This window comes from Lepisma saccharinum, chromosome 11 (assembly GCF_977018435.1).
Source record: "Lepisma saccharinum chromosome 11, izLepSacc3.1, whole genome shotgun sequence".
NCBI classification, from domain to species: Eukaryota; Metazoa; Arthropoda; class Insecta; order Zygentoma; family Lepismatidae; genus Lepisma; species Lepisma saccharinum.
The window spans coordinates 35,944,156-35,971,246 of record NC_139239.1 but is presented as its reverse complement, the minus strand read 5'-3'; the positions used below and the strand labels follow the sequence as shown (position 1 = coordinate 35,971,246).

Here is a 27,091-nt window from a genome sequence, read left to right as displayed (position 1 = left end):
TGCGATAATGATTACTCAGATTTATTTTGTTTTTCATTTAGTTATTACATGTGTGTATTTTACTTACTGCTAATAGTTTAAGACAAATTATTTGTTTCTCCTTGTTACAGAAACAGGCCTAAATTAAGCGTTTACCTAATATTAGGAAGAACGACATCAAGTCATAGCTACATGCGGTAATGAATACAAGTAGGAATAATTCTTGAACCAACCAAAGGTGGTTCTGGCAATATTATAGTTCTTTCTGAAGTTTTATTTGAATGGTATAGACCTTCGCATTCTTGAGTTCATATCCAGCATCCAGCTTTCGTGCTCTATGAGTAGGTTCCATTGAGTCGAGAGACACTACCTCATCTTGCTCTCCAGAAGGATTGTTGAATGTATATTTCTTTGCTTCGTTTTCTAAACCTAGATAGTACATATGTACGTCTTTGGTATCTGGTTCAGTCACGGGCATTTCTGTTCTCGGACTACCTCCGAAATGTAAACTAGTAGCATAACAAGTTCGCTGTTGTTTGGTAATGCCCTGTTGTATACTCACATATAGGAAAAACATTCCCCAGTCTTTAATGTGGAAGCAGACGGGGTTGATATCCCAATCAGCCATTTGAAATTCCCAGGATTTTCCCCCGGAACACACATTTCCAGCCTTCACATGCATGGAGTGCGTTTCCAGAATGTGACTCTCCATGTTTTCTCTATTGAAACGGGCGTTCTTCTCGCACATTGGGTCGTCATCATAAGGACACCTGTAGTGGGTAAAATCACATTGTTTGATGTGCAGTTTGAGGTCGCTGCCTGTATATATTTCTGAGCACCCAAACTTTATATTTGGACACTCAATGGGTAGTTTCAAAACTAGTTTCTCCAATCCTGCGTTCCTCCTGGCCGCTTCAATTTCAACAAGGGCCACATTGCATTTTGGACAGTAACGGAAATTTCGACGGCAACTGTAGCAAAGGAGATGATCGGAACACTCGTATATTTCAGACAATAAATTTTCCGAGCAACCAGCGCATTTCACTGCTGCCCACATGACGCATAACTGTTTCTTCTCAACAGAACGTGTTATGGTACTTTCCTTGCTCATCCTGAAAAGAAAAAGAAGATCTGCAAACTTTACCTTTTTTGTAGGGGGGGGGGAAATGGGGCATGCACGTACATAGAAATATATTCAGGGGGCTCGAAGAAAGTGTCTCAGAAATAATAGCAATATAAATGTCTAAATTAATAAGTTAATATCACTATTGATAATATGTAAAATAAATAATATTGTATTGTTATTAACCTAATAATAGAGAAATAAGAATAGAGATATAACAGCACTTATTCATCATCTAGCTTACATGTAGTTGAGATCGCCAAATTTTTACAAAAACAACTGTATTGGCAAGGAAATTAATGTCAAAAACTATTTTTTGAAAACAGAAAGGGATGTTAGATCCCGTTGATGAAAAGTGAAGTTCCTGACTATTTTTTATGTATATTATTATAAGTAGTAGTGTGCATAAATCTTCTTTGGTACTGTCATTCAGCCATAAAATCCTAATCTAATCCTTGCCTTCCAGTAAGTTCGTCTTTTGTTTGTTGTCCCATAATAATTGTACGATATTCAAACTGTGACATTGGTGTATACAGAAGAAGTAAATGAAACACGGGAATGTGTCATACAACGTTATTACTCAAGGATCAATACAAATTGGCCGATCAAGTATCCAAAATAACCTAAATAAAAAGTTACCATTTTGGCATACTGGACAATAATTATGGGACAGAGGGAGTACTTGGTAAGTCGAGGGGTTCGGACCCGCAGGACCCCCTTAAATATGTCCTTGGAGGATGCCAATTATTACAGGATTCAGGAGTAAATATGAAATATTTACTGTTGTTGTTATTATTGTTATTATTATTGTCTAGAAGAAAAGCTTTGAACATAAAGATACAGGCAAATTGATTTCACGAGCATGCTGGTTGGCTCTCCTGAATTCACATTTTCACTCTTTGTCATTGCAATTTGCAACAGGTCATAGGGGGGCTCGAGCCCCCCCCCCCCATGTTAACGATGTGGGGGCAGAGCCCCCAAATAATTTTGCTTAAGAGGATCTAATGTATTATTTTGCTTCTCTTGTAAAGTTTACTTTGAATTGTGCCACATGAACTTAACTTTAAATACACATTTGAAATGTTCTACAGGGTGGCTCAATAAGTCACTTAACACCCCCAGTACAAGGCCACTGCGGCATGGAACGTGAAAATGGCGATGACCAATCGTTGACTGGCCAAGGGGGAACGTTGCGCGCTGCAGTAGCCTTGTACCGAGGGTGTTAAGTGACTTTTTGATCCACCCTGTACAAGATATGTACATACCGGTAAGTCAATATCCGGACATTTTCAGTGATTGGTCTAACAATAAATTCCACATAATCACATACTAACGATTATTTGTACAATAAACATTTAAGCAAAAAGGAAAGAACGTGTCCACTCTCCCATGCGGAAATCGCCCTTAAATTTAACGTTAGGTGAAAACAAATGTCACAGTTGTTTTCCTGGTGAAATTCTAGCCCATTTTGATATGTCGCACGACCCCCTTCCCATTTAAATTTCTGAAGTTGAATTCAAGATGGCGGACATCAAGATGGCTGCCGACCATGCGGGTGACGTCAATGTGGTTCCCCCTTGGCCAGGCAACGATTGGTCATTTCCATTTTCACGTTCCATGCCGCAGTGGCCTTGTACTGGTGGTGTTAAGTGACTTATTGAGCCATAACTTTGTGGTATTGTTAACTCTGCAACAATTAAAGTTAGGTCAAAACAAATGTCACAGTTGTTTTCCTGGTGAAATTCTAGCCCATTTTGATATGTCGCACGACCCCCTTCCCATTTAAATTTCTGAAGTTGAATTCAAGATGGCGGACATCAAGATGGCGGACATCAAGATAGCTGCCGACCATGCGGGTGACGTCAATGTGGTTCTTCCTTGGCCAGTCAACGATTGGTCATCGCCATTTTCACGTTCCATGCCGCAGTGGCCTTGTACTGGGGGTGTTAAGTGACTTATTGAGCCACCCTGTAGTATTGGTTGGCATGGGAATTACGATTGTGTTTTGTCTTTACATAAAAGTTTAAAAGAGTGATGATGTGAATTGATCGTGTCAAGAGTAGCATATTTCCTTTTTCACTGATCTGAACGAAAATGCCACTAACACGTGAGGAACGGATTGCCATCATATTGATGTCAGGGGAGAGAAGTACGCGTGACATTGCCGCAGACTTCAATAACCGCAATCCTGCAAGACAACCGGTGTCACATGTGAAATACAATAGGATGAGGACACACATAGCGTACAAATGAAGAGGTTATTTGATTAAACAGCCCGATTTGGCTACACTTAAAACTATGCCAAGATGCCCATATGCCCCAATTGTTCAAGTGTGATATGCTGTCAAATTCCCAAGAATTCTGAATCCTAGTGTACAAATGAAGAACCCTCAACAGACAGATTTGGCTACACTTAAAACTATGCCAAGATGCCCATATGCCCCAATTGTTCAAGTGTGATATGCTGTCAAAATCCCAAGAATTCTGAATCCTAGTGTACAAATGAAGAACCCTCAACAGACAGATTTGGCTACACTTAAAACTATGCCAAGTACCCATATGATCTTATTGCTTACAGTGTGCTACTCTGTCAAAATCCCAAGAATCCTGAATTCTAGTGTACAAATGAAGAACCCCCTCAGACAGATTTGGCCATGTGTGCAAAGGCTACAACTGTCAGATTGTTGTCCATAAACTTGTCAAAAACATGCCCCTCTTGATATTGTTTTGGCTACACCTAAAACTAAGCCAAAAATGCTCATAAGAGCTTTTGCTTACACAATAATATAATGTAATATGTGCTTAAATACTTGTTACCTGGAATATGCTCAATATTTTAATTGGACACCAGCCTCAACTCATATATCTAATACTAAGACAATGTAATATGCAGAGGCCTTCTAGAATTGCTCTGTGACTCTCTCATTTCTTACATCATAAATATATGATTTTTCACCTATAAGAATAACACTACATATGGTGTCATCAGGGAGTGTATCGTGGAATTCACAGATAATTTTAATGTTTGTCCTGTCATTAACCACAACTTGTTTCCTTTTTGAAGTGTTGATGACAAACATGGGTCTCTGTGTTTTAAATTCATCTGGTGTGTAATACATGTCAGTATTGCCAGTAGTGACCCTTTTGTATGCTGTAAATGCTTCATATAATTTAAGGAAATCATCCTTGGACATGTCTAAATTATAATTTTCTCTGGGAAACACCTCATTTCTGCCATTTTTAAGATATATGTTCTTGATGTTGCAGCTATCAAATTTACTTGATTTTTTTTCCTGATTATTGTGTCTTCCAGTCTGAAACAGTACCACCACAAAATCTGGCATGTCATATTGTATACTGGAGAATGAGTTTGTAGCATCAAATTCATAATAGGTACCAGTAGCAGGCTTCTGTACACATTGATATGTATAAAATTGTAAAGGTACTTGTGGATTTTTTAGGATATCTGCTTTGTATTTAAGAGCATAACTGGCTTCATATTCAACAACTGGAATTCTTAGCTCCATAGTCTGAATAATGCATTTGCCTTCATCAGGTAGGGTATTAGGCAGAGCTTCCCCTGTAGAGTTTAATGTACTGTACCTCATCAAAGCATTATTATCATTTGCAGCTCTTCTAAATGTAATTCTTAAACCACCCTTCCACATAATATCTTTGTAATCTGAGAAGAATCCTGGCAACAGGCGCATGGGGAACAGCACTGTGTGGCTCTTGGATATAATTTTATCACCAGCTTCAAATCCACCTATTTTGTAGTAAGAAGCCTCGGTCTTGGATAATTTTAGTTTGGCCAAAGCTGTAGAGGTAATGCCAGGGTAATCTACGCTGTTTATAACAACACCATGTTTTCTGATCTCAATTTCAGAGAACAGATGTGGCACAAAATTGTCTACCAATCTTATATTTGAATTTGCCGGATAATCTGTACCATCGAGCTTTACAACATCAAATTTGATGTATAGATCTGCTCTGTGGGGGTGTATAAAGCCATCTCCTACATCAAGGTCTATCTCAATCTCTGTGTTGGGTTGATTTAAATTTGCAAAGGTCCTCCTGTTTGGGGGGAATGATTGTAGCTCATAACTCTCAATATTTTCCATTTTTTTTGTATGTATTTTTATTTAAATATTAATTTCAATGATAGCAGTTGTTGTGGCTCCAGCAAAATCAACTAATTCTTCTTTTTCATTAGTGACCATCAACTCAATGTAATCTATTCTGTTATGGCTCACAGGAAAATATAATGTTGGTGATGGAGTGTAGATGATGGGCTCCATGAATTCAGAGTTAGGTTTGAATGTTGCAATGATGCCAGTTTGTTTGTGAGTGCCTATGCCATTTGATTTGGTGATCATACCCTCGGCCACATTACAGTGAATATTTAGAGTCTCTATGCCTAAGAATTTAGGTATATTAATAGCAGTGTGTTTGATGGCTGGTTCAAGTTTTGTGTTGTTCTCAAATCCTAACAGCTCTCCTATAGTACCCAGATCCACTGTTTCTGTAGCAGACACAATCTCTACTCTGTGAGTGACAGAATTTTCAGTTAATACTATACCTCTGGGTAACTGAGCATTTAGAGTGGACAGATTATACTGCCCTGGAGTGATAACAATTTTTTGATCCCCAACTGCAATCTTGTTGTTGTGGTGTGTAATATTAGGGATCAAGTACATGCCATAAAATGCTCTGAGAGCTATTGTTTTGGGATACACTATATCATCATGTAATCTAAGTTTCAATATTGAATTTTGGCTGGTGAGATGGAATACCCCCATGATGTTTTAAATACCACAGGGCCTTTTGAAAATCTTCAATTGATGGTTTATTTATTTGAGACAGATATCTAAGAACAGATAAACACAGATGTCCACAATTAACATCTTTGAAGTTTTGAACACGGGCATTATTGTAATAAAGATTAGTTGATTTTAGATATTGTTTTAAATTTTCAGGTGGAATACCTCCAAATGAATCAAACACAAATGCCTCATTTTTTAAATATTTAAGATAACAGATCCAGTGAGTGCCCTGATTTTTGTACTTATCCAAATTAACAATGCCACACTCTTTGTTGAGTGGTTGTTCTGGTAAAGAATCAGACATGTACACACCTCTAAAATTTTTGATGCCCAGTGGCTTGATTAAAGCTTCAATATCTTGGTTTGTAAGCGGCTCTTGTTTTTTTTTAAACTTATTCATGGCTCTCTTAACACCTTTGCCTTGTTTTTCCATGGCCAGGTTATGGCGCTTTATTTCATCTAATTCTGCCTTATTCTTCCTGGCATCTATTACTGTTTTTGCTATAGCAGCTGATCCCCCAGCCAAGCTCCCAACAGCCCCAAGTGCTGCTAAGATGGCTGGGATAGTAAATATGAAGCCACCCACATGTGATTTTTTTCTAGATTGCTGTAATTTTTTTAATTGAGGGGTACTAAGTAATAATTTCATACCATGGCCCTTGGCAAGACAAGAATTTTTTTTCTTGCGCTGCTTTTTGGTTAAAAGACTATCAATAGTTTTAAGAGATTTAAGACCTGCATGAGGTATCTGATACATAACACCCTTGGCCTTCATCCTAGGTTTATTATATACATATTCACAACCCCCACCCCAGTTTTTGTTTGGTGTTCATAGCTATGGTGGTCCCCAATGCTGCTATTCTTTCACTTAAAGAAGCATCTTTGCTTACAAATCTACCAAATGCAGCCTCTTCTAATTTCTTGTCTGCAACATGTCGCCTATCAAGATCAGAATGTGTGTTGTATGCTATGTCATGGTCTCTACAAGCAGCATCTAGGGGATTAACACCAGGGTCCCCTCTGTTTAATCTATGGTCCAATTTTGTACCGGGACCACAATACTGATAGCCTGGAATGTGTAGTTCAAATGGCAGCTTGTTTATGATGTCATTAACCAGCCCCCGACCCTCAGAGATATTCCAAAATTTAGGTGGTAGAGTATTAATAATTTTTATAAGATATCCAATCCCCTTAGTGTCATTCACTATAAAATTAGACAATTTGGTGCTTATCATGTCCATAATTCCAACCTTTTCATTGTAAAAATTGTGGTTGCCAGCATTTTCCTCCCCAGCTATCACCAGCAACCTATCTACAAGTTTCTTGACATCATCAACCCACACAAATTCTTTAGGCAGGATGTTGTATTGTTTGATTCCACTACCTGTCTTGATCTGTGACCATATGGGCTTGATTAAGTTGTTGTATTTTGCTCCACTGCTAGACTTGACTCTTTTTTGTGTGGGATCATTGTTCTGGTATAGAGCATCTGATTTTATTAATATTTCTTTGTAGTGCTCATAATCTTGATCTGTATAGCTGCCAGGTCTCTTCCGAGTCATCAGTTCCCACAATCCAGGTGTGCCAGGATATTTAACCACCTCTTTCTCCAAGATGAGATTCTGAATATACAATCAGATCATCTCCCATAAATGTTACTCTGAAATTGCCAATTCTATGTATGATGCTACCATCACGCTCTGTGTCAGCATATAAGCCAAAAACCTCATCTTTGTTGTCTTTAGGTGTGCTTAAATATTTTTGAGCAAGAAGACCCAATTCAATAGGATCCTGAGTAGCTTCAATTCTTCGAGGAGCAACAGGACTAGGTGTATGAATACTAGAAAGTGGGGTGATTGGATAATCTAATATGTTTCTAGCAGCTACAGGTACAAGCTCTGTGATCAAATTTTGATTTTGCTCTGTAACAGGTTTGATATTTTTATCTAATTCACTAATAGCATCAATAATAGGCTGTTCTGTTTGCTTGTGTTGTTCATAGATTCCTCGGTTCTCTGATTTCCATCCCTTAAATCTTTTTACAAGATAATTTCTTAATTTAAGATCATCAATGATTGGCCTTTTCATGGTTATTTATATATGTTTCAATGTCTAGAAAATTGTTAATTTTATTTCTGTATTTGCCACTATTGGGTTTCCTTGTCATATCAATTGTGACAAACCCATAGCTGTCCTGGTTCCAGCACCTACTACAAAACTTAGAAAAATCATTGTAGCTCAAGTCCCCACCTACATATTCATCATGTATGTGTTTGAGGTTGGTATGATCTTGATGAAACACACATATAAAATTGCTATTGTCTCGGATCAGCTGCTTCGGTATTTTTGAAAAAGTCTGTGCCAGGTAGAAGCAATCTATGTTTTTGTGTCGGCCCTGTGTAAAAAAATTTCTAACCTTGTTTTGATTATCCAGTATAATGTCATCAAACACAACAACAGAGTTATCAAGACATTCATGGAGTGGCTTAACATCTGATTCAAAAGTGGCTATATCCAGTCCATCATATAGCTTCATCAACTGCTGATATTTTAATTGTTCTAAGCTCTTAGAGAAGACATACAAGTGCCTGTTTTTCCAGTCTAACCAGTTGGGTGCCAAGAAAAAATTATCAATCATTAGTGTAGTTTTACCACAAGCCGATGGCCCAACAATAAGACATCTAATATTATCAGGCAGCAGCTTGCCATTTCTCTTAATCTGCTGTTCAGGCTCTGGCAATCTTTTTATAACATCCCAGGTGTTCATAGTATCACTTTGTCTGCCTCGATCCAGCTGTGTTCTGGGAGTCCTAGCCATTTCACCAGTATCTTGTTGCCTTTTCCGCGGATGATTTTTTCTATGAGATATGTGTCAGGCTGCTTAGTTTTGCTGAGTTCTTCTTCATAAAACCTGCCTTTGAGAATTTCTCCTCGGTGATCTTTTATTATATATGTGTTAAGGGTCCCAGGTTTAACTTGAACCACTGTAAATAATTCAGTGCTCCAGTTTCTTGTAAAGCCTCTTTTGAATAAGTGCTTATATTTGCTGATTCTTACTTGATCACCTACTTTGTATTTGGCTTTTTTTGTTGTTGGCTGGTATCTAGGATAATAAACAGTACTGATCAATTTTTGCTCATCAGATGAAGTTACCTCAGAGGGTTTCATGTTGATTGTGGAATGGACAGAGTTGTTATATTTATGTAGAAGTTCTGGAAGAATATTAAGCCATTTATAATTACCTTGGAGGGTAAATTGTTTATACATATGATTTTTTAGGGTTTTGTTGAATCTTTCTACAATAGAGGCCTTGAGATCACTGTAACTCGAGTAATGTTGTATTGACTGGCTTTTAATAAATTGTTGGAACACAGAATTATAGAATTCTTTGCCATTATCTGTTTGCAAATAGCGCGGTGATCTTCCACTCTGATTGATGATTGTCCTGAAGGCTTCTGTAACACATTTTCCAGTCTTGGATTTGAGTGGCACAGCCCAGGCAAATTTTGAAAATGTATCTATGACAGTGAGTAGATACTTGTAGCCCTTGTTGATCTTGTCTAAGTTTTTCAGCTGTCCGCTTGCCATCTCAACCAAGTCACACTGCCATAAATCATCTATGCCTTTTGTAACCACTGGCAGTCTCTTATAATTATGTCTGGCTTGTCTGTGTAATTCATCAACAATAATTTGTCTAGACATAGTATGTAAACAAGAATATTGCAACTATAGGGTGTTCAGCAGCTGATACTACAGGATTTTCTAAATATAATTTGTCTCCTATTTGTATATTAAATTCCAGAGAACCATCATCTTCAGCATAAGATGTTTCTAATGTATTGGGATCTGTAAAATCCTCTAACTCTACACTGGTGATTTTTGCTTTGTTCTCAGCATTTGTTATTGATAAGGTAGGGTAGTGGTGTGCCTGTGGTTGTAGCCAATATTTGATCTTGATTGGTCTAAGTGTGCCCCCAACAAAAAACTGGTAATAAAATTGTGCAGGGGACAGCATATATATTTTGCCACCTGGTGTAAATGGTGAATCATATTCTTTGTTGGGGATACTGTATAATTCAAGAATTACTGTATGTTTAGGATTCTCGATTATGCCAGTTATTTCTTTTTCTGCTGTAAGCAATCTACTTGTTACAGATTCAAGGTGCTCATTGATAGTCCTAACAACATCATCATGGCCTGGCTTGATCTTTATGTCCACAACAAGTTTCTTGTATTGTTGCACAATCTCTTGAAGCTGTGTGGCAAAAACAGACAGAGCATTTGCTTGGTTGGATTCCATGCTTCCTAGCTGTTGCTTGATATTAGCTACAATTTGCTGTAATTTTTCAACAACTGCCAATTTTGAATTTTGAGCAGTAAGATCATGGACTTGTCTTCTGATATCCTTAAACAGGGCATGCAGTTCATTAATATGTTGATTGGTTGGTAGAGTGGCCACTGTCTGAGTAAGTTGTTTGATCTCTGTCTGGATATTCTTGACATCTTCTGATTTCAATATGCGATTCACAGCTCTCTTAATATTTTTAAGTTCCTGTGATGTAGGCAGATTTGATACAGTATTTTGCAAAGATTCAAGTGCCAATTTCACATTATTTAATTCAGAAGCATCAGCCACACTTTGCATAGCATCTTGGAGCAGGGCTATGTCTGCCTGAGTAGGTGTTGATTGTTGTAAAATTTCAAGCTTTGTTTGGATATCATCGATCAAGTGATGAAAATGAGATAGCTCAGATTCAGTGTTGAGGTTTTCAAGTTTTGTGAGCTGTTGCTGGACACTGACAAGGGTGTCTACAATACCAGGCAAGCGGGATTCTAGAGTTTCTTGTACATTTGTCAGATCACTTTGCACTGCTGCTATTGTACCCTCAAGATGGGTTATGGTACTCTGAATTTTTCCAAAATCTTCATATGTTTCAAGTTGCAGCTTGATGTTGGCAACACTCCGAGTTATAGCACTCAAAGCATCAGAAGATAGCAAGTTGTTCATAAAATTTTCAAGTGTCTCAATTTTTTCTTTAACCTCGGCTATGGCTTTGTTCAGAGGATCCAGATTAGGTATCTGTAGTGATTGAATCTGTTCCTTTAGAGTGGAAATCACTAGATCAAAATCTTCTTGTGATTTTATGCTTTTGACAATTGTTTGGAGCTCTGTCTGGACATTATTTATCTGCTCTTCCAATTGTTGTTTCAATTGCTCAGAGTTGGTGGCCTGGGTCTTAAATTTGGCTTGAAGAGCTGCTACAGCCTCCTCTAAACTTTGAAAATTATCCAATGTTGCCAAATCAGTATATTTCTGAAGCAACAATTTGAGTTCTGAATCAATTTTAAGAAGAGGGTCCATGCATTGTGATTGTAAATTTGTAATTTCTAGTTGAAGACTGGCATTGAGTGTGGTTTGTAAAGCTTATAAATCACTTCTTAATTTTTTGACTCTGACATCAAGCATCAGAATCTCATCACTGTGATCTTCATGTCTTGTATGGCCAAATATATCATTAAGCATTTTGTTTTTAGTGGTTATTTATTATTGAATATCTAATTCTAAATTCTATAAAAAGGGTATAAGCTTGTCATAGGATCCCGGGACCTCAATATATAAGCAGTCACCAGCAGAAACAGTATATACAGTGCCAGAAACCATGTTTGAGTGCTTTATCCTGTAAATATTTCTCCCTATTGAAACCTTGACATTACCCTCGGGGGTTGTAATAAATTGTAATTGACCACCTACAGGTAATTGGTAATGATTTAAATTATTGTTAAATATGTACAATGTTTTACCTGTTTCATCATCAACATCTGTAAGTATGCTGTTCAGATGAATAATTAACAAAGCACTTAGTTTAGATATTATATCAGAAGAGGGTGCTGGTGTTGGCAGGTCCATAATAGCCTGTTTTTTGTACCCAAATAAGTTCATAGGCATGTTTATTTATTTCAAATCATGCTCTGTAATTGGACATTGTTTGCCATTTTTCAAATTACAATGACCCCATGGTAGAGTATGTATGCCACATGACAAAATGCATCTCTTATCATCATGTGGGTCTAGAGCCACTTTTCTTACAACATTTGTAGTCAACAAGTGATCCACACTCCGAATTCTGCATTCTGATGTTCTAATTAAACTCTGGGATTTGAGACAATCTTCATAATCTTTAAATTCAAGCTCTTTGTCAACAGTTACTCTGCCAATGCCCTTGGCCTTTTTGCCAACAGCACCACTACATGTTTCAAAGCTGTACATCTTGGCCCTTAACCCAGCAAATGCCACAATAACATCACCAAGTGTCTCATCTTTTAACTTGCCAGGCACCTTTTTGTTGTGGGGTTGAATTTTTGTATGTTCACTAGTATCAAAATATTTAAGCAATTCAGGCTGTGACATATCTTGATAAACATCTTCTGTCTGAATATCAAGAATAAAACTATCTGTGTCCATGTACATCAGTTTTACACGATCATCATAAAAAGGCTTCAGCACATCATAATACAGCTTTAACATGTGTAATTTGGCCAATTCCAATATCACAGCCCCTACATAAATAGGCTTATCAAACTTAATCTTTGTTTTTTCATGTTGAAAAGTGCCATATTTTCATCATAAATTCTTCTGTAGTTGAAATTAGGCTTTGCTATCAATTTTTTGCTCAGGCTGGGGTCTTTAATTAATTTAACATCAGTATCTGACATTTTCTATGGTTTTGCCATACACTGAATTGACCATCAATTTAAACAAAGTTTTATCAAATTGGCTCATTGCAGATGTTCGAAGCTCTGTGTTTGTATCAATATATGGCCTCAACCATCTTGAGTGCCTGAACCTTAAGACTTTGCCAACTTTGGTCACTTGAACACCATGATTCATCAGAAACTGGAGGTTTTTGTAATATATGACATAACCCTGTTTTGGCTCCAGAGTCATCATTAGCTTCTTCTGTTTAGAGCTAGGTGAACACTCAACCTCAGGAATTGGGGGCAGATCAGAAAATTTGTTGTGTAAATCATCAGGAATTGTCAGATCAACCTCTAAGAACAGGCCATAGTCACTGTCATCAAAATCCTGAAGATCTTTAATATTGAAATCTTCAACCCACTCAAGCCCTGCATATGGCAATTTATCCATCATAGCATAACCATACAAGCTGTTTGCATCCACATACAGTATATAATGTAATGGCAGTGCTGGATCATAATCAGGAATATATTTGTTATTTGCTCTGGCATATCTCTGAGAACATTGCACCATGCCTCCTCTTATACATTGTTCCATAAACAGATACATATCTTGATCTTGGATCAGATCCAATTGCATTTTAGTGTTTAAAGACATTGCAGACCATGCTAGGCCTGGTGCACTGTAAAAATACATTGGATCCAGCTTATAATTTTCCATGGAAGATTTTCTGAATGCCTGCAGTATATCGGCTAAGAGAGCCATATCAAGTTTTAAATATGCCTTGTGATAATCACCAAATGTCTGGCATTTTAAAATGTTCCACATCAACTGGGTATGGTGATAATCTTCATCAGTGATTCCAGATGCTCTGAGTTTGCTGTAGAACTCTTGTTGTGGTAGCAGAGCACACTCATCAAATTTAGAAAAATCTGTAACATAATCATATGGATATACACCCTTCCGCCTAATTAATTTCAGGTCCTGATTTGGAAACATAGCACATGTCATTTTGAATTGATCATCAGATAATTGACTGGCCAGTGTAGCCAGGCTAGCGGACAGAATTCTGTAGGAATCAAGAAATGTTAAGTGAATGGGAACACCATTAACTTTAATTATCTTGCTAATAGCAATATATTTCTCATTATTTTCTGCTAAAATATTTAAATTCTGCTTGTCAAACCCCTTGTACCTGATCAGATGATGAAAATCATAATTAGATGCACCATGGCAAATATGGGGGCAAATTTTGGTCTCTGGATCTTAATATTACAGCTATTACACAGGGCCATTTTGTATTTACCATCTGTATGAGAATGGTGTTTCACCTTGATATTTGTATCTGAAAATTCAGAATCATATACCGGGCATTTTTCTGCATTGTTGAAATCTTCAATCTGATCCTTTGTTAAAGGCAACATGGGTTTTGATTTTAATAAGACATTAGATGCTATGTCATGGCACTCATTTTCTATTCTATGTGCAAATTCTTTGATGGCATCTGCTCCCATGTATAAATATTCTTTACTAACCACACCATCCTGTACAACAACATAATAAAAACTAGAAGGTTCATGTAACTGGTATGATGTAATTGAAGATTCATCAGGATCTTGGCTGCAGAATGCAAGGGGTTTGAGGTTTGATTCAAAATCACAGACTATATATAATGGGTGTTCCAACAAGGCTTCAAATTTTTTGAATTTGGCATTTTCACTTGGATTAGGCATTACCATATGAACAGGTTTATGGTTGCCACAGTATTTCAGATGCTCAATTAACTTGTTTTTAGCAATTTCTGTATTCACTTCACGAACCCCATTTATTATTTTTTGACCATCAAATACAGTTAAACATCTTCTACACAACTTGAATATTGTCTTAGATTTGTCTAGTTGTGTTCTAACTAAAGCTTCAAGATTATGTATCAGAGTGTAATGGTGTGTGCCATCCTCTTCAATTAAGAGCAGATCAATCGGGACAGCAGAATCATCATCAAGTGTACTGATTCTGAGAGGTGCTATCAAGCAATTGCCACGGCCAGTAGAACAAATAAAAACATTAATAGATAATTGTTTACCATTGATATCCCTGGCCTTTTTTTAAAAATTTATCAATATTCTGAACAGACATTGGATATTCTAAGCCCTCCATAGCATCATCAAAATTGTGTTCATATTGTTTATAATAAGTTATTCTCTCAGGATGCCTTAAAACTGGATACAAAGCAGCTAAAATACACATTTCTCATCATTATTTTTTATGTTAACCACGGCTTTTTTGTTTTTAATATTGGCAGGTAATGGCAGATATGTAGATCCTTGTAATGGGCTGAATTCAGAAATATTAACATAGAGCTTGTGTGGAGATCCGCATAGGCTCCATCCTGACTCTTTTGCTGCAAATTCAGAGTGTTTTTAATATTCAATTGCTCTATCAAACTGCTTATTATTTTGTCTAAATTTGCATTTGAATATACAGCTACAGTTTCTATTATGTGGGGCTGTGTAAATTTTGTGCCATTTGACTTCTTATATTGTGTAAACAATTTGAGGGACAGCTTATATGAGCCATTTTGTGCATTTAGAATTGCCTGCACATCAGGATTTATACTGTTCAAAAAATTCTTAATGTCACATCTTGGCTCAGATTCAAAACAGTGATCCCTAAGTTGGCCATTAAAACTGCTATGGATAGGTGGTGCATAGCTTGGCTGCTTTGCTGCTCTAGCATTAACAGGTGCTTCATGCTTCCTTTTCAGACCAGATGTAGATGGCTGTGAGGGCAATGTTGATGACTGTACATAACAAGTACACTTATGCCTATTGTAATATGCTTTGCTTAATATTTTATGGCATCTTGGGCATATTCTTGTAGCCTTTCTGCATTTCTTAGGATCACAATTATGCCGGTGCCTAGCCCAATTAGAACTAGATATATTTTTATTTCATTGATTGCAATATTTTTGATTTGGCATTTTTATTGTTTGTTTATATAAAATTTCTTGGTCCAAAAAAAACAGAACTATGGATAATATGCCAAAACAATTATAACAGCAGTTAGTGGCTGAGCTGGTGCTTTTATACCCAGACAACAGCAGTAACTAGGCTCTGGTGATCCCTAATATAAAATAATTTTGCTCTATTATGCTGTTGTATAACACACTTTACCAGGTTTCAGACCCGGGAGCTATCAGCTGTATATCAGCTAGTAGTGAATATTCTCAAAATCTCACGTGTAGGGATATTATTTTGCCACATGTATTTCAATCTCACACACTTTACCAGTCCTCAAACCCAGGAGCCTCTTGATTACAAGGCAATATTACCAACACTTTGCCATCAGGGGAGGCCTACACATTTTACCAGGGCTCAAACCCAGAGCTCTTGTTTACAAGGCAGCAATATTAACACTTCTCCATGGGGAGGCCTCAAACCCAGGAGCCTCTTGATCACAAGGCAATAATACCAACACTTTGCCATCAGGGGAGGCCTACACATTTTACCAGGGCTCAAACCCAGAGCTCTTGTTTACAAGGCAGCAATATTAACACTTCTCCATGGGGAGGCCTCAAACCCAGGAGCCTTTGATTACAAGATTACAAAGCATATAAGCCATGGGACTATGTCCACATTCTATTGAGTATAGAACCCAGGAGCTATGAGCTCTATATCAGCTAAATACAGTCAAAGTTGGACTTTGAACTGTGCAATGAATATTCTCAAAGTCTCACTTGTGTATATATTATCAGAACAGAGCCTTTTAGAATTGTACTCAGGCTTGCATGACAGCATGCAAGGGGGTAATGTTCTTTTACTAAGAATTTTCCCCCTATTACACAGAAATATTAATTGAAGTTTCATGCCCTTTCAGTGAATTACACAGAAATATCATTAATGCCCCCTTTCAGCTTATTTTTCTGTGTAGATTCCCCCCCCCCCATGCGTGCCAACAATAATGTAATATGAAAGCCTCCAATCGTGCATAATTTATTGCTCGGGGCAAGCAATACATTAGTCTTCCCGATCAAAACTGTTTGATAGATTAATATATTTCTGAGTTAAGTAATTGCCCCGAGCAATAAAACTGATTAAAGATTAAGAAGAAATCAGAATTTGCAGCCTGCCTTTGTCCAAGGTAATTCTGTATTGAATTAGATCTGTAAGTTGTAGAGCATGAGGATATGAGCATTTTTGGCTTAGTTTTAGGTGTAGCCAAAACGATATCAAGAGGGGCATATTTTTGACAAGTTTATGGACAACAATCTGACAGATGTAGCCTTTGCACACATGGCCAAATCTGTCTGAGGGGGGTTCTTCATTTGTACACTAGAATTCAGGATTCTTGGGATTTTGACAGAGTAGCACACTGTAAGCAATAAGATCATATGGGTACTTGGCATAGTTTTAAGTGTAGCCAAATCTGTCTGTTGAGGGTTCTTCATTTGTACACTAGGATTCAGAATTCTTGGGATTTTGACAGCATATCACACTTGAACAATTAGGGCATATGGGCATCTTGGCATAGTTTTAAGTGTAGCCAAATCGGGCTGTTTAATCAAATAACCTCTTCATTTGTACGCTATGTGCGTCCTCATCCTATTGTATTTGCCAGTTGCTGGCAAAGTTTCAAGATACTGGATCTGTGGACGACAAGCCGCGACATGGACGTCCGAAAACAGCCACGGATGAGGGTACTGCTGTAGCGGTGTTGGCATCATTTGCAAAGTCCCCAACCCGTAGCACACGGAGACTGGTGCTGGAAAGCGGTGTCAGCAGGGGTTCAATTCAAAGGATTGGACGTGACCACCACTGGCATCCGTATAAGATACAGCTGCAGCAGCACCTTAGTGAGGACGATCCAGACAGGCGTTTGCAGTTTTGTGAGTGGGCTATAGCATAACTGCAACGTGACCCTGCCGTCGGTAGCAAGATTCTGTTCAGTGATGAGGCTAATTTTTATGTGTCGGGAGAGGTGAATAAGCAAAATCTGCAGTACTGGTCACCCGAAAATCCACATTGGACAGATCCCAGCAAGGTGACCCATTAGCGGGAAGCTAACAGTGTGGTGTGGTACTTGGGGTTCCCGACTTGTTGGTCCATTTTTCATTGAGGGCTACTTGCTTCTGCTACGGGAGCAGATTCTTACCATCCTTACTGTCCGAGGATGGGAGCTATCCTGAATGGTTCCAGCAAGATGGTGCTCCACCGCACTATGGGATGATAGTCCGTCAGTACCTAGATCAACAATTCCCTCACCACTGGACTGTCGCCGAGGGACTGTGGAATGGCCTGCACGCTCACCTGACCAGACAACATTGGACTTTTACCTCTGGGGTCACCTGAAAGCCATGGTGTATGCTACAAAAATCAGGGATCTGGCCCATTTGCGAACACGCATTGTGGATGCTTGTACTGCAATAACTCCTGAGGTTCTTCAGAATGTGGTAAGGTCATGGGAGAGACGATTACACGTGTGTGTTGCGCAAGAGGGATGTCATATTGAGCGTGTGTTATAACTTTGTGGTATTGTTAACTCTGCAACAATTAAAGTTAGGTGAAAACAAATGTCACAGTTGTTTTCCTGGTGAAATTCTAGCCCATTTTGATATGTCGCACGACCCCCTTCCCATTTAAATTTCTGAAGTTGAATTCAAGATGGCGGACATCAAGATGGCTGCCGACCATGCGAGTGACGTCAATGTGGTTCCCCCTTGGCCAGTCAACGATTGGTCATCGCCATTTTCACGTTCCATGCCGCAGTGGTCTTGTACTGGGGGTGTTAAGTGACTTATTTAGCTACCCTGTAGACCATCAACTTTGGGGAGCTGAGACCGCTAAACCATCAACTTTGGGGGGGGCTATGACCAGAGACAGCAAAACATATGACTTATTACTAGGGCTTGGAAGTTGAAGACCTATAAATTGCCAAATATTACCTATAAAAAGACCTAAAAATATCAAGAAAGGACCTAAAAACGAAAAAAAGGACGTATAAATGTGATCCAAATTAATTAATAACTTCAGTTCTAATTATATATTTAATGAATATGCGCGGCACCTCCTTATCTGACTTGAGATCTTTTCAGGCGCGTGCTGTCTGGTCGTATACACCCTGCTGAAAGCTTCAAAACAAGATAAAGTTGCCACTTACAGCGCGACATTCCAGACAACTTACGGTTAAAGGACCTTGTACCGTACCTGCTTCAGTCGTCCAAAAATGTTTTTTTCTCTCGTTTCAGGGATGGTTCACATATATTTATGTATTTATTTATTTTTATTTCTTTACTACAGAAAGGATGTTTAAGAGGTGATGAACTGATGATGATTCGAATTGAGAATGGTCAGTTAAAACCTAGTCGAAAGAAGGTGAAGTTGCAAAAAAAAGCCGTTAAGACCTAAAAATAGGCTAAAAAGGACCAATAAGCCAAAAAACGGCGAAAAAGGCAAAAAAGGACAAATAGGCTTAGATGTACGATATCATGCACAGTAGAACGTGGAATTTGAAGTTGAGAAATAGCATGTCTCACAGATTTACGCGGGCTTCTCTGGAAAGCTTCCTGAACTGCAACCACTTTATCCTCGCTCACAAGCTTCCGACCACTACCTTTCTTCCTCAACAAAGACCCTGTTTCCAGCAATTGTTTATGCCATTTAACAATGTACTGACGTTCTGGTGCTTCCTGTCCATATTGTTGCCGGAATCTTCTTTGTACCGTTACAGGAGACTTCAATTCTGCAAACCAAAAGCAGCACTCAACTTTCTGACGAACAGTAAACGGCGCCATTGTACAGACTACTCACGAACAAAGCCGCGCATGCGCTTAATTATGTTACGATTTTTTCCCTTCTGGTGGTAAAAAAAATTCCTTTCTTCCCTCTTCCAAATAAACGTTATTTGACATTTCTATCGTCAACGATTGTTGAGTTATTTAAATTCTTTATTGGTATATTTTTTCGTCGGACACATTGTATTTTCTCATTCTGCAATAAATTAAGCTGTTTATCAATAACCAATATTTAAATTAACACATGTTCCAAACACAGCTCATCAACTCCGTCTGTGTTGTGAAAAATTAGGAAACAAGATGAAACCCTGCAAGGTATTGGTTATTTCGCCCTGTGAATTTCTTGATGTTTCTTATGTTACCCAACAATATTTAGACGGTTTCACATTTGCCACAAGTGTTATCGAGGATTATAATGATGACGTTTGAAAACATGAAATCATCTATATGCCTCATAAACAAGTTAATATTTGCAAACCTAATGGCAAGATCTACTAAAAATGTGACTATTATTTACGGAGGGATAAAAATAATATAATCCCTTACAGAGGTGAAAATTTACCTCTGTTGCCTGGAATGCTAAGAGTCTAGTAGGAGAGGGTAATTCACACCCATTCTGTGAAACAACTAATTTATGATTAGCTACGAACAACCTACTACTTATTTTCAAGCTAATTTTATGCATTAATGTGTGAATAATACAGAGTGAATTAAAAGTTAAACAACGTGCGATATTTTAAAAATACTTTTAAGGGTTACACAATATAAGAATGAAACAGAAACTGTGTATTTGCAATGCAACTAATGTGATTCGTGTGAAAATAATCGTGAAATAGAGGTAATGTGGTCACTTCTGGTACTTTATGCCCAGAAACTTGTTCAAATCTGAATTTTTAAAAGACCAAATCATATACATTTTCACATGTTCCTTGCACTTCAAGTTCTTTGAGAGTCAGTTATTGAGGTGATGTGTACATAATGTGTGCCAGAAAGGTTTCCGTTAAACAGTTATAGCAGTCTTAAAATGATGTATATCTGAAAGAACAAGAGCAATAAAGAGTACCCTTCGTCAGTGATGAAACACTCAAAGTCAGGGCTCGAAATGGATCAGAGTGGAACGGAACGGCGTTCCGGCTCGTGAATAGAAGGAAACCTTCTCAGTCTCGTGAGAAATGGCAACAGACCGTTCCGGTTCGTTAATTTTTTTTAGATATTTCAAGACATTTTCCATTTAAGTGTAAACTAAATTGTTAATACTAACTACATATTATAGGATTCATATAAGCTTCCCCTATACATGAAGATGTGTTGTTGCCGTGAAGGGGCTAAGCAGAGTATGACCACAGATGTATGACGTCGTTTATGTTGCCTAAGCTGGATTCAAGTACGTAGCGCTGGAATTGAGACCTGCACACTATCTGCAGTATTTTATTTTCTCTTAATTTTCCCTTTCTCAGTACTTATTTACCCTAATTAACCCAACAGTAAAACTGCAAGTTGTCAAAGACGCAAAATAACAATTAATTTTTTTAATATCAAATCAAATCAACCAATAAAAAAAATGTTTTTTTTACCTTTAGGATTCAGATTTTTAAGATTTTTTGTTTATTCATAGCACCTATCAAGAGGACGAAAACTGCCAAATTTCAGATTTTTTGGGCTCATCGGTTTTGAGTTGTTGACTTTCAAAAAAGCAAAAATCCCAAATTTGGACGACTTTTTGAAATCTTTAAACAGCTGTAGATAAAAAAAAAACTTAGTCTTAGTCTTGTAGTCTTTGACCTAGAGAGCTCGAATTGGTGACATCCTCTTCTATTTGTAATGAGCTTTAATTTGAAATACAACATGACCGTGTTACTTGAATTTTGTAATTTTTCATAAACCTCCCAAAAAAGTTCTTTTGAATATCTCAAAAACACCCCCTTTATTATTATTTTTTTAAAATGTATATTTTGAAGACATCAATTGACTATTTGTGTGCAAAATTTCATAATGGGTCGGCAATGGGTTCCTATGGAAATTAAGTTTTTTTGTCTTATAAAATGTGTGAAATTTGCTAAATTTGTTGACTTTGTTAAAACCATAACTATTACTTTTTCTTGTTAAATTAAGGTCACAATATTTTATTTCACACTTGAAAAGCAACAAACCTAATTTTCTCCTGTGTAAAACGAAAAATTTCGGGGGCTCGAGCCCCGAGTCCCCCTCTGGATGCGTCACTTGTTACAAGGAATGAATATATATTTGATGATTCCTGCTGAAATGGTTTTATTGCGAGCGAAGACAGTTAGAAATTGTTTAGATTTTCTTTACAAACCAAAAACAAAAATTGTAATTTAATTGACGCCAATACTTTCACGTGTCATCTAGACGTCTGCACTTTTCTGACGTTCCACATTTTGTCCTTCAAGGCTCTTTCAGCGGCGCAACCACAGGTGGGGCAGGGGGATATCAATTCTAGGGGAGACAAACATTGACGGTCAAGGGCACCTGCAGGGGGCACCGAGAGGCAATTTCCCCCCTTTATTTCAAATTTAAAAATACATTTCGTAAAATGTTCTTGCTTTTCTTAGTCTTTTCAAGTTCGGAGCCGTAGATAGGGTGCGATGGGAGTTGGCCCTGGGCGCCGAACGATCTAAATGAAAAAAAAGTTGTAAAAGAGAGAATGCCATGGCGCTTCGTGAAATTATTTGCACCCTATTTAATCAATATTGTTTTCAGTTTGCAAAAAATTGGATCCAAAAATATTCTTGCTCGCTTCGCTCCCAATATTTGGTTGTTTCCTGTAATGCATTGTAAATTACCAGAGAGAGAAGTAAGGCTTCTCTTTATTGATATTGTCTTCAATGCACGAACAATTGTTTAGGGGGGGGGGGGGCGTGCACATTTGAGAGACAATTTACATACTTTTTTTGCTCTTGGTTTATTTTGAGATGGTTGAATTGATCAACACAAATGCTTTAGCATCGATTTCTACCACTTTTTGCATGATTTAAGAGGATGATAACGTATTTGATACTACTACTACTACTCTACTACAGTACTATTATTACCACCAGCACAATAGTAATAATAATAACTATTATATAATAATTATTATAATTATTATTATAATTTTTGGTATGTTTATCCTGGTATTTGCACCCCCAAGACAAAAATTCGTGGTTGCGCCTCTGGGCTCTTTGCCTCTGTGCCCGGGGAACCCCGTTTCCCTTAACTACGTCTCTGGTTACTGCACATCACTGATGAACATACGTTGTGTGTTCAGATGTTTTGGAATTTTTGATATCTGCATATGAGTCATTCCATATGAAATCAACACAGCCCACAACCAGACCAACTCCGATTTTCATGGAATTTGGAGAGTTCAAACCATGCATGTAACTTAGTAACTACGAAAATTTTGAGCCTCGTGCGCCTTGTAATTGTTAAGCTATTCAAGGTCAAAGTTAGCATAAATTGCCCGTTTTGAGTCCGCTTAGCTATACTAAATATTTTGTAACTCCGCCCCTGTTTCGCCTAGGAAGCTCAAATAAAGCTTAACAGGGAATTGAACAAGATTTCCAGTGATATATTAACAAGCCTACCTTTGGAGAAAAATATAATTTTGTCACGTGATCTTGACCTTTGACCTTGAATATCTCAATACATGTCATCACCAAAAATCGTGAAAAAAATATATTTGGTCCCTCACGCCATACTCTAAAACATATCAAAAAATCATTCTGAGACTGCAATGGGATCAAAGCATACAAAATAATATGTGTAACTATCTGACTGATAAAAGCCCCATTACATGAACTATGACGAGTCAAATGTCCCTTAACACCCCCTACAAAATGTAAAGGAGTTATCGTGGTCATGAAAGAAATAGGTTAGGCACAGGTCCAGCATGTTGTTGACCGCCATATTGAATTCAACTCAAAAATTTCAAAGGAAAGGGGGTGATGTGATATATCATTTCGGGTGGGAACGCCAAGTCCGAAGGAAGGGTCGGCCCTTTCTTGCTTAATAACTTACTTATGGTATTAGTCGCCACAGGTATTGTTTATTTGCCTGAAGTCAGCTGGGTTTTCAATAAAACATCATCATTGCATGTTTTAGCTAGACAATTAGATGCCTCACTATGCCACAAATGTTTTGAACTCTGGTGTTTTATACCTTTCTGCATGACACAAGTCATTAGAAAACCTACCTGAATCACAAGCGCCTTTGAACAACAGCAGACGTCATTGTTGTGGTTGATCCAACTACTCATTGATTTGGTTTATTTTACTTCGCTTTTCTACCACTTTTGGTTAATCGCGAATATGAATATGAGTGATGATATTGATGAAGGGACACTGACAAAGAACACCCGTGCTCTAGCTGGGATTTGAACCAGGGACCTCTGTCGTCTTGGCGCACTGTGAAAAGCAGAGTGGATGATCCAAATATCGTACACTCTACTGACGTAACAGTGCCGATTAGTAATTCAGACCACTGTTTATTACATCTTGAGAATGCTGATAAACATTTTAAAATAATTTTGTCCAGAGACCATTCGATGTTAAGAGTTTTCAAATGAATGCTAAACATTTCCATTGACACAATATTAAGCAGTTAGATAATAACGAAAAAATACAATAAAAAAATTAATAGTTTTGCGGGTTAAGTGGTAGAGCAGCCACAGGCTGAATTTCTATCACGAGGACTTCACCAACTTATTTGACAAAAACTGTGTTGATCTTTTAGTTTCTAATACACATCGCTGTTCGTGCGATAAATTATACAATGCAGTGGCCATTAAGAAGCAGTATATTTGAGATTGGTAAAGTTACGTCAGTCAATATTGCGTATTGTAGCATCACACAGCACGAGTTGCATGAGCGCGAAGAGCGAAGAACTGGGTAAGAATTCTGCCGCTGTCGTCTGCTTCAGAAGGCAGGAAGGGTCACATGAACCAATCACGGTAGACCTCTCGTACGCCAGCGTAAGAGAGCCCATTTACGCGCGTGCTGTAGAAATGGAAGCTTTCCCTCCATAAAGGCAGCAAGGAATATAGGAGTCCTGTACGCCGAACCTGCTCGGCGTCCGGCCGGGAAAGGCATTGAAAAGAGATGCTAGAACGAGTGTTGAGAGTGGAGCGTTGCAAGCGGATCGCGAAAAATAGCTATTATAATGCCATGAAGGTCAAACATATTTGAAATTAGTCACGTTTTACTTTATAATCACAGCATTTTATAATTTTTGAAATTTTAAATCTGGGAACGTCGGGCGTACGGGCGTACTATAACGCTACGCCACTGGTGAACACACTCGTTGACGTCTCTCACACTCACATAGAACATTTGGCAATGTAGCAGGTGCAACATCATCGCAAGCAGCAAGTATGCCATCTCTCAGATGGTCAATATCACGGACTTTTAGTGCATGCACCATTCTCTTCAAATGTTTCTGAATGTAAGAGTCCTCCTAAGATGTTAAATCTGGGGAATGTGCAGGCCTTTTAATAGATCCCAATCTGCCCATCAATCTACCTAGAAATTTACCATGAAGAAATTGCCACAATGTCCACATAGTGTGGTCACACTTTGTCCTGTTTCAAAACTCTGGAAAAGTGCCATATCCCGTAAGCAAGGATGAAAAACGTGTTCACTTTACAAATCCAAGAAGCCCTCATCATTTAAGGTTTCGTTGTTGAATATGGATCAATCATTTCCGTTCTCAATACACTATACCACATCATTAGCTTACCAGCAACAACCATTCGACTGGGATCTGTCTACTGTAGATTATCAAATCACAGGTATTGCATACTCTTTTTATTAACTACACCGTGAACATAAAAATTAGTCTCATCACTGAAAAATTTTTCATTCCAAAGGAAGTGTCACGTATTTGCTTGAGATACTTTTCCCAATATTCTTCACTATTCAACTATTTGGTGAATGTCGCTGATTAAAATCATATGCAATGGTGCGTATACTTCTTTCTCTCCCGAGATGTCAGTATGATCTCTATGAGTTCCTAACGCGTTAGGAGCATTCTAATGCTTTGTTTTTTTAACACCTCGAAAAGGAGAAAATGGTTACAAGCATACAGTAATAACTTTATGCTGGTTAAAAATATGTTGGAAAAACCTTCGTCACTTCATTTCCTGTGAAATTCTAGCCTGATTTGATATATGACATCACCCCCTTTCTTTTGAAATTTTTGAGTTGAATTCAATATGGCGGTCAACAACATGCTGGACCTGCGCTTGACACACACAGCTAGGGATCTCCTTGTGCCTGACCTGTTTCTTTCATGACCACGATAACTCCTTTACATTTTGTAGGGGGTGTTAAGGGACATTTGACTCGTCATAGTTCATGTAATGGGGCTTTTATCAGTCAGATAGTTACACATATTATTTTGTATCCTTTGTTCCCATTGCAGTCCCAGAATGATTTTTTGATATGTTTTAGAGTATGGCATGAGGGACCAAATATATTTTTTTTACGATATTTGGTAATGACATGTATTGAGATATTCAAGGTCAAAAGTCAAGGTCACGTGACAAAATTACATTTTTCTCCAAAGGTAGGCTTGTTATATATCACTGGAAAGCCTGTTCAATTCTCTGTACAATAAGCTTTATTTGAGCTTCCTAGGCGAAATAGGGGCGGAGTTACAAAACATTTAGTATAGCCAAGCGGACTCAAAACGGGCAATTTATGCTAAATTTGACCTTGAATAATTTAACAATTACAAGACAAAAGAAACTAAAAATGTTCGTAGTTACTAAGTTTCATGCACAGTTTCAACTCCCTAAATTTCATGAAAATCGGAGATGGTCAGGTTGGAAATTGCACATATCTGTGTTGATTTGGCATGGAATGACTCATATTGCAGCACTGCTGGTTCGGATTTCGTGAACAGCTTCACTCAATCTTGAGTCCAGCCACTTTCCTCCTCCGAGGCATCAAACTTCACAAAGCCATCAAATTATTACAAAAAAAAGTATACTATTTTTAAATTGCCCCCTTGCCTCTGATATATAATTAAATTAAATATAATTAGATATAATTGACTATAATTTTAAGAATGAAATTATGAGAATCATTAAAATCCCCCCCCCTCCTCCAGACCACTCACTGAATTCGCTTGAGTAAAATAAACACCTCAAATCATGCCTACGCTTTTCTAACATCCGATTTTGTGTAATTAGGTCAAGAACATGAATTCCGAGATAAATAACACAGACGAAACAAGATACCTAGTCAGTCGTGCCGTAACTCCACGAGACCGAAGTTCTACTCCCCTTCTGTTTTCTTAAGAGTTAAGAATTAAATTCGAACTAACCTTGTTGAAATTGAGCTTGACGAAGAAATGAATTCTGCTTTCACGCCACACGCCTAGAGTCACTTATCAAATGCTGGCTTCATCTGCTGACTGACGTGTCAACGATGACGATATAAGTTCTCCACGTAACTCTCCAACTCTACGCTCACTTGTTCCGACCTTGGCGCTGAAGTAAGCGAACTGCACTTTTTTTTTTTCAATCTCACTTAGCCCATAAAATCAGGGAATGCTTCAAGGAGCTTTGAATTCGCAAAGGAAAATTTTTGCTGTGATATCCAGATAGCTACTATGAGCATTTATCAGTGGCGGCGTCAGAGGTGGGCACAGGGGGTAAATGCCCACCGATCGGTAGC

General features: G+C 37.9%; 2 protein-coding genes across 2 annotated transcripts in view; one reads left to right on the top strand and one right to left on the bottom strand.

Moving 5' to 3' along the window:
* On the bottom strand, positions 1–26,861 carry LOC145995201 (uncharacterized). Its single transcript, XM_083131760.1, has 2 exons — positions 26,739–26,861; positions 1–1,091 (listed from the first exon to the last, which is right to left on the bottom strand). The coding sequence occupies exon 2, from the start codon at positions 1,088–1,090 to the stop codon at positions 233–235; it is 858 nt and encodes a 285-aa protein (XP_082987886.1). The 5' UTR covers position 1,091; positions 26,739–26,861; the 3' UTR covers positions 1–232.
* Positions 1–27,091, top strand: part of LOC145995202 (uncharacterized) — a 79,218-nt gene that overhangs the window by 3,135 nt on the left and 48,992 nt on the right. The window lies entirely within an intron of this gene.

What these genes read in the sequence shown, in the direction of transcription:
- LOC145995201 (XM_083131760.1), bottom strand. Translation starts at nt 1,090, where the DNA reads ATGAGCAAGGAAAGTACCATAACACGTTCTGTTGAGAAGAAACAGTTA.